The sequence below is a fragment of the Populus trichocarpa genome, chromosome 1, assembly GCF_000002775.5.
Source record: "Populus trichocarpa isolate Nisqually-1 chromosome 1, P.trichocarpa_v4.1, whole genome shotgun sequence".
Taxonomy (NCBI): Eukaryota; Viridiplantae; Streptophyta; class Magnoliopsida; order Malpighiales; family Salicaceae; genus Populus; species Populus trichocarpa.
This window is the reverse complement of record NC_037285.2, coordinates 22,065,595-22,073,692: the sequence shown is the minus strand read 5'-3', so window position 1 is coordinate 22,073,692 and position 8,098 is coordinate 22,065,595. Positions and strand designations below refer to the sequence as shown.

At 37.8% G+C, this 8,098-nt stretch overlaps 1 protein-coding gene across 2 annotated transcripts; it reads left to right on the top strand.

Annotated features, from left to right (window-relative positions):
• The first annotated feature begins 1,044 nt into the window (after positions 1-1,044).
• LOC7472995 (protein argonaute 5) lies at positions 1,045-7,739 on the top strand. Of its 2 annotated transcripts, XM_024594526.2 has the most exons (22): positions 1,047-1,616; positions 2,120-2,337; positions 2,452-2,601; positions 2,678-2,811; positions 2,930-3,039; positions 3,157-3,260; positions 3,724-3,862; positions 3,955-4,071; positions 4,199-4,309; positions 4,399-4,470; positions 4,815-4,937; positions 5,039-5,204; positions 5,280-5,401; positions 5,489-5,626; positions 5,737-5,879; positions 5,962-6,024; positions 6,103-6,166; positions 6,536-6,671; positions 6,753-6,826; positions 6,956-7,050; positions 7,145-7,176; positions 7,293-7,739. In XM_024594526.2, the coding sequence occupies exons 1-22, from the start codon at positions 1,134-1,136 to the stop codon at positions 7,454-7,456; spliced, it is 2,958 nt and encodes a 985-aa protein (XP_024450294.1). In that variant the 5' UTR covers positions 1,047-1,133; the 3' UTR covers positions 7,457-7,739. The 2 variants fall into 2 exon arrangements, with proteins under 2 accessions (XP_024450336.2, XP_024450294.1); XM_024594568.2 differs by lacking the exon at positions 6,536-6,671 and having other exon boundaries at positions 1,045-1,616; positions 7,293-7,442.
• The last annotated feature ends 359 nt before the right edge of the window (positions 7,740-8,098 follow it).

Here is an 8,098-nt window from a genome sequence, read left to right as displayed (position 1 = left end):
ACCATCATTTTCTAACGTGATCATATATACTCGCTGTTATATACTGACATGCCCAGAGGATTTTAAGAGACGTGGAAGGACCTGCGGTTTCTGTGTTTTCTCGGGTGAAGCACACTCCGTATACTGGAATGGCGGCACTGGTTCTGCAGTCTTGACCAAAAGAGGCCTGCAACTTCATCCATGTTGGTGATGGGAGATGTCTTCCTTATCAAACTTATTTTGTTTTTTGGTGAGCACTCGGTTGAACTTCCCGACTCCTGACTCAGATTGTTTTTTATATTGTGTTTTAAAATTATAATAATAATTATTTTTATTATTATTTTATTTTAATTAAACAATTATAAAATTATGAGTTTTTATAATGATATTTTAAAAATAAAAAATATTATTTTTAAAACAAGTCCTCTCTATATTTTTTGTTTTTTAAATATAAAAATTCACCCTAAAATTTATATAAGAATTTTTTTATTTATGTTTCTATCTCATCAACCAAATATATTTTTATTTTTATTATCTTAATCTTTTTTATTTCCAAATAATAACCAAGTGCTCCAATATTAATATATTTTCAGCACTCTTTTCTAATTTATTTAACTTCACACACTCTAGACCTAATTTTTTTTTAAATAACAGAGTCAACAAAAATATTTTGCAAACTAATACAACTAAATTATGCTGTTTAAAATAGTGCAATCACGCTATTTTAAATAACATAAATACCTAAATTGTACTATTTTTTCATTTTTTTAAATTGAGCTAGATTGTAAATTATTTTTATCAATGAGAAAAACTACTCGAAGCCCCCAAACTAACCGGTGACCCACCGTTCCAAGCAAACCCCCCTCCCCCGCCATTACGGCACATCTGAAATTTATACCCGTAAACCGAGGGCATAACAGTCATGAAAATAACCGCCAATCACTAACACTTTAATACTTCCGGGGAGCCCCACTCCCCCAATCTCGCACTCTCTCTCACACGTCATCAGCAGACGTCTCTCCGTTTTCCTCGTTCCTTCCTTTTATATAGCCACAGCCACTTCCCTACTCCCTCGTTAGAAAAAAAGCTCTTCTCACTCCCTTTCCTCTCTCTCTCTCTCTCTCTCTCTGCAAAAGCGTGACCGCTAAGTAACAATGTCTCGCCGTGGTGGTGGCCGGAGATCGTCAGAACCTCGCCCTGACCAGGGCTCCTCAACTCCGTCACCGTCTTTTCAGCGCGGTGGTGGTGGAGATCGTGGTAGAGGCCGTGGCCGGAGAGGCGGCTTCACTCCTGCTCCGTCTCCAACACCTGTTCGTGCTCCCCCCCCTGCTGCATCCGGCTACCTTTCTGCAACCGCAGGTCCGTCCACCTCATCAACTCCCCAAGAAATGGCATCATCTTCGAATGCGCCACCGCCCTCGGCTTCGAGTTCGGCTTCGATGGAGGAGCTGAGTCAAGAGATCGCAAAAAAATTGTCATTTGGAAGTACTAGTGCGACGGGAGGGTCGGTGCCTGTGTCATCAAAGGCCATTGTGCCTCCGCCCCGGCCACAACTTGGAAGGATAGGAAGGAAATGTACGATTAGAGCAAATCATTTTGTAGTTGAGGTTTCTGATAGAGATCTCTTTCACTACGATGTACGTAACCCTCCCTCCCTCTCTTTCATTACGTAAATGATCGTCCAATATACGTATTGTTTTGTGTATGTACATACGTACCTTTTGTGTTGGGTTTCAGTACCGTATATGGATTGTTTTGTGTTTGTTTAATAGTATTAGCTCCTTTATTTTTTTTTCTACTAATAAAGAACCTGTTTTTAAAAGCAGTTATTTTTTTAGCAGTGACCCTATAGCTGACTTCGATTTTTTTCTTTTCTAGATTTTTTATTATATTTATTGTTTTCTCTTTGGAATTTCTCGTTTTTTTTTCCACGATGAAATGGTTTGTATACATATTGTTAATTATAATTTTCAGTAGGGGTGTTTTTGCCCTTTATTTTTGTTTTATTTTATTTTTTTGTGGATAACATGTTTCAGCAATAACAAACCTTTTAGTTTATTTTATGGAAGTCATTTTCTTTGTGGTTAAAAAAGTTATTTGACGTTGAGAATTTTGATTGATGGCCTGGTTTTTGGATTAGGTGGCAATAACTCCTGAAATTACATCGAAGAAAGTAAATAGAGATGTAATATCTCAGCTTGTTCGTTCTTATCGTGAGTCCCACCTGGGCAATAGGATGCCAGCTTATGATGGCAGGAAAAGTCTATACACTGCTGGGGCATTGCCTTTTGAAGCAAAGGAATTTGTCGTGAAGTTGGTTGAGAAGAATGATCCTGCTAGTTCATCCAGTTCTGTCAAGTAATTCCTATTCTACCATGCCTGTGTGATTTTGGGTTGTTGTTTGTTCGAAAAGATTATGATTACTGTATTCGTTTTAAAACAAACTTGCTCATGCCATTGGTTCATACGCAGAAAGGAACGTCAATTTAACGTGGCAATCAAATATGCATCCAAAGTTGATATGCATCATTTAAAGGAATTCCTAAGTGGCAGACAAAAGGATGTTCCACAGGAAACCATACAAATCCTTGACATTGTTCTCAGAGCATCACCATCAGAAAAGTAATTCAACTCAGTTGTTTAGAAAATGTAAATTCCCTTTTCTTTTCTCTTCACCTTTGTGTGTGTTTTTGACTAGGTACGTTACTGTTGGGAGGTCATTCTTCTCACTTGATTTGGGCAAAAAAGGCGAGCTTGGTAATGGAATAGAATACTGGAGAGGTTACTATCAAAGTCTTCGGCCAACCCAAATGGGACTCTCTTTAAATATTGGTATAGCTTCATTTACTTGCATTCATTTTGATTATCTAAAATTGATGCATTGATACTTGTTCTAACTATAGTTCTGTTGAGAACTTCACCCCTCTAATATCTTACTTTTGTATTGTAGATGTGTCAGCCAGATCCTTTTATGAGCCAATTTTGGTGACTGAGTTTGTGGCCAAGTACTTCAATCTCAGAGACTTGTCAAGGCCTCTTTCTGATCAGGATCGTGTTAAGGTAACTTCATTGCTTACTGTAATGCACAAAGTCATTCTTGCGAATTACCCACATTTTTTCTCCTTTACCACATTGAAGTTTAAGTATCTTGTATATATCTTCGGGTGCAACTTTCAGGTGAAAAGGGCCTTAAGAGGAATCAAAGTGGAAATTTCATACAGGGACTATGCCAGAAGCTTCAAGGTTACTGGCATATCTAATCTACCAGTAGACAAGACAATGTAAGTCTCCTGGCTTCACATTACAAGGATGCGGATGTTCTTGTGATTTTGAAGCTTGTAAATACTATTGTGGACACTGTTGATAAGGTTTCTGTATTTTTGAGATTCCTAAGAATCCTTAGAAAGTAAGGAAAATAACTCGGGATGTTGTTTTAATATGTTATTGAATTTTATTGACAATGTGTAAAACTGAGTCTACATAAATTCTTTTGAAAGCTGAAGCAATTATTTGTCTTTGAAAGGATTTAGTAACTTTTATGGTGGTGGCTGATTTATTGTGTCTGTCTAACATAGCTTTTTAGTCTTTATTGTTTGGGGCCAAACCTACTAAAAATGATCCTGAAGCTAGCTTAATCTTAAGAAACAAAATTGTGTTACAAGATATTAATAATGTTATTAGACTATGTTTGTGATTCTCAATCTCCTATCATCTTGAACTTTCTACCAATTTTGTGTCATGTAGGTTTACTCTGGATGATAAGAAAACAAAGGTGTCTGTCCATCAGTATTTCTGGGACAGATACAATATTGGGCTGAAATATACATCTTTGCCTCCCCTTCAAGCCGGAACTGATGCGAAACCCATTTATTTGCCCATGGAGGTTTGTTGTTTTAGATGAGGTCCCTAAGATTATTGTACCTCTGCATATGGCTCTGAATTAGGTTGCTTATTTTGGTTTTCTTCGTATTGCAGCTCTGTAAGATTGCTGGAGGACAGCGATACACAAAGAAACTAAATGAAAGACAAGTCACTGCACTTTTAAGAGCTACCTGTCAACGCCCTTCTGCTAGGGAAAATAGCATTAAGGAGGCAAATAATCTCTCTTCGACATCTTTGTTTCTATCATTGCTAATCTTTATTTTTGTGGTTTATATATGTTACCCCCCTTATATTTGGCTTTATAAGTTATAACTAGTCACCCTCCATCCTCATGTAGATGGTTGCGCATAACGATTATAGTAGGAATGTGCTTGTAAGGAATGAATTTGGTATTCAAGTGAAAGAAGAACTAACATCGGTTGATGCCCGAGTTTTACCCCCACCCATGGTAATTATGCATTCTGCTTTGGATTCATGTCGTATGTCATGAATTAATTATTAACAGCATTAACATCACTTTTTACTATGGTCTTGCAGCTTAAATATCATGATACAGGGCGAGAAGCTAGAGTGGATCCACACTTGGGACAATGGAATATGATTAACAAGGTGAAGTGATGGTTAACAAAATCATTTGTGATACAGGCTTGCCTAATGAGGAAGCTTGGGTTTGAGTGTTAATGTTTCACTGGTTATTCCACATTTACCAGACTGCTTGGAATTGATTTTACTGCTTGAAAAGTAGTTGTAGTTCTAGCATAGAAAAAAATGGTGAATGTGCTTCAAAAGCAAAAACCAACTTGCATCATAATGTTTGTGTATTTAAGGGATTTCTTAACTTGTTGGAGTCTGTGAAATTGTGTTTCTCATGTACTGTTGATGTGTGTGTTTGTAGTGTGAAAAATGTAGTGAACTCAATGATGAGATGACTTTCTATAATAATGGTTTTGCAGAAAATGGTGAATGGTGGCAAAATTGATTTCTGGACGTGTGTGAACTTTTCTACGAGAGTGCAGAGAGACTTGCCATTTGAATTTTGTTGGCAATTAATGGATATGTGCAACAGCAAAGGAATGGTTGGACTTCATCCCTCACTCTTTTTCTGCCATTTTTATTCCCATGGGTTTTGTTGCTATTTTGGTAGATTGACTCTGGGTTGATTTGTACAAAATGCTAGGAATTCCACCCAGATCCCATTATTCAGATACATTCAGCTGATTCCAGGCATATTGAGAAGGCTCTTCATGATGTTCATAAGAAATGTACTGCAAAACTTGCAAATCAGAAGGGGAAACAGCTTCAACTGCTGATCATTATTCTACCTGATTTCAGTGGATCCTATGGTTGGTTACAGAATATGATTTGAAATTCATAGTCTGAGTTGTTTGTCCTGTAAACAAGCTCTTTTTTGCTTGTAGGGAAAATCAAACGTATTTGTGAAACTGAGTTGGGAATAGTTTCACAATGCTGCCAGCCCCAGCAGGCAAAGAAGCTCAGCAAACAATACCTGGAAAATGTTGCTCTCAAAATTAATGTGAAGGTTTGCTCATTTTCCTTTGTTATTTTTTTCCTCCTTCACACTCTTTTAGTCATATGAAGTATTAAATTGAGGATTGAATCTTTCTAGGCTGGTGGACGGAACACTGTGTTAAATGATGCTATTCAAAGAAGAATTCCTAATGTTACTGATCTTCCTACTATTATTTTTGGTGCTGATGTGACCCATCCACAGCCAGGGGAAGACTCTAGCCCGTCGATTGCAGCAGTATGTTGAGCCGGATTTTATCATTTAATTATCATTTTCATGTTAGGTTGTCTATTATGCATCCTTTGCATTTTATTCATTGTATTAAATAGTTTGTTGGGGTGATACAGGTAGTGGCTTCTATGGACTGGCCAGAGGTAACCAAATATAGAGGACTTGTCTCTGCACAGGCTCATCGCGAGGAAATTATTCAGGATCTTTACAAAAAATATCAGGATCCACAAAAGGGTTTAGTTCACAGCGGAATGATCAGGTAAGGAATTGACATGCATCCTTCCCCCAATGTGAAATTTTTGGAAGATTCATAACTGCCATCATTTTGACTCTATTTGCAGGGAGCTGTTTATTGCATTCAGAAGATCAACGGGCCAAAAACCTCATAGAATTATATTCTATAGGTAATTTTGACATTGGATAACAGAAAAGTCATAACCCTTTGTGTTAGATTGCTGAGACCATATGAATTCATTTGACAGAGATGGTGTAAGTGAAGGCCAATTCAGCCAAGTTCTGCTACATGAGATGCAGGCGATACGAGAGGTATTGTGTTACTGGTTAAGGATAACATTGCTGTGGTCTATTGATACTTTGTCGGCCATACATGTTTTAAGGTGCTAGATGGGTCAAGTTAGATTTGATGGTGTTTGCTATTATGTGGTGTGTCCAAAGAGAAGGCTAACTGTGTTGTACAGATCACACTATCCATAACTTTTTCTCATTTATGTGGATTGTGGTGTTTGTTCCTGGTTGTTGTTCACTGCCAGTAAGCTATGCCAGCTAGTGCTACTTGCATGATTATTGCATTCGATTTTACCATTTGTATGAGCTAGTCAATATTTTTTTTCCTGTAATGTAGTCAATAGTAAAACTTTTATGCCTTTTAATATGCATGATTTTAAATCTTTCTAGGCATGTGGCACCCTGGAAGAAGGATATTGTCCTCCGGTTACCTTTGTTGTAGTGCAGAAACGGCATCATACACGCTTCTTTCCTGCTGACCATAGCAAGCGAGATCTGACTGACAGGAGTGGCAATATCCTACCAGGTTTTGAATTTTGCTTCCCCTAACAGTTTTGGTGTCTTTTTGTTGAGAACTGAGTTTTTTTTTTTTTTTTAATTGTTTTAGGCACGGTCGTGGACACTAAAATTTGCCACCCTACAGAGTTTGATTTCTACCTTAACAGTCACGCTGGAATTCAGGTAAAAGATTCTGCCAACAGTCAACACGTTGAAATAAATGATGAATAAGTGATCCTGTTTAGGATATGACATCCAACTCGATTAAAAAATAAAATATTAAGACTTGTTTTTCGGCATCTATACTTGCAGGGAACTAGCAGACCTACACACTACCATGTATTGTTTGATGAAAACAACTTCACTGCTGATGGCTTACAAACCCTCACTAACAATTTGTGCTACACGTAATGTTTTGGCATCCTTTTTTGAAGAATTAGTTTGTTTGTTCTGCATTGTACAATTTGGTAGTCTTGATTTTTTTTTAAATTTTCTTTCCAGGTATGCAAGATGCACTCGGTCTGTTTCCATAGGTCAGACCATCATCTCCCCCTCTTTTTTTTTCAGTGTTTTTTTTTAATTTTTATTTTTACATGTAATTTAATTATTTCCATCAGAATGGTAATATTTAACATGTGAAATCATGCAGTGCCCCCTGCATATTACGCCCATTTGGCAGCTTTTAGGGCTCGGTATTACATTGAGGGTGAAACATCAGACAGTGGTTCTACTGGTGCGACTGGGAGGAGTGTGGAGGCCCGATCTCTTCCAGTCGTCAAAGAAAATGTCAAGGATGTTATGTTTTACTGTTGATATAGTTGGCCCTTCTTTTGTGTGGCCATCTGAGATTTTTTTGCAGAATCCAACCAACCAACTTGTGTACATCAATCGGCACGCATCGCAGTTGTGGATGCGGAAAGATCAGAAAGAAGAAGGCATATACAACACTTTTCTCCTTTTGTAGCACATGGTGATATACAAGACATGTCTTTTTCTGTAAATAATGCTTTTGAACCAGTAGGTTTAAAACGAACTTCCCTGTTTAATGTCATGCTGTTTAACTTGCGTCTGTTGAAATTTTCTGAAATTTTTTAAATTTCGTTCCACCTGTATCGTGCCTGCTTGCTTGTGCAATGTCAAATCCTAGCTGTGGTGGTTGGGTGTTTCCTCTTGGCACCCAGTAGTGCAACAGGAATGACCTGCAAGTATTGCATTCGCCTGTGAAATAGCAATTTGGATCGGGTAAATTTATGGTAAAACATCAACCGATCAACAGCTAGGTTCAGAATAACAGTGTCGACACCTCATGATTCTGGGTGTCAACAGCTATTTGGAATTTGGTGGTGTGTACAGCCACCCACACCCAAAAGTAAGAACTCAGGCTAGTTGAGAAGGTTCCTGCTGTTTACGCTACTCGTCGTTATGCTTCCGTGGTGGCGTTTTTTATTTGAAATT

Bases quoted from the DNA above. Each gene is read 5' to 3' on its own strand.
- LOC7472995 (XM_024594526.2), top strand. From the start codon at position 1,134: ATGTCTCGCCGTGGTGGTGGCCGGAGATCGTCAGAACCTCGCCCTGAC. The intron at 5,402-5,488 runs GTTTGCTCATTT...GAATCTTTCTAG, and splicing joins CTCTCAAAATTAATGTGAAG to GCTGGTGGACGGAACACTGT. The intron at 5,627-5,736 runs GTATGTTGAGCC...GGGGTGATACAG, and splicing joins CTAGCCCGTCGATTGCAGCA to GTAGTGGCTTCTATGGACTG.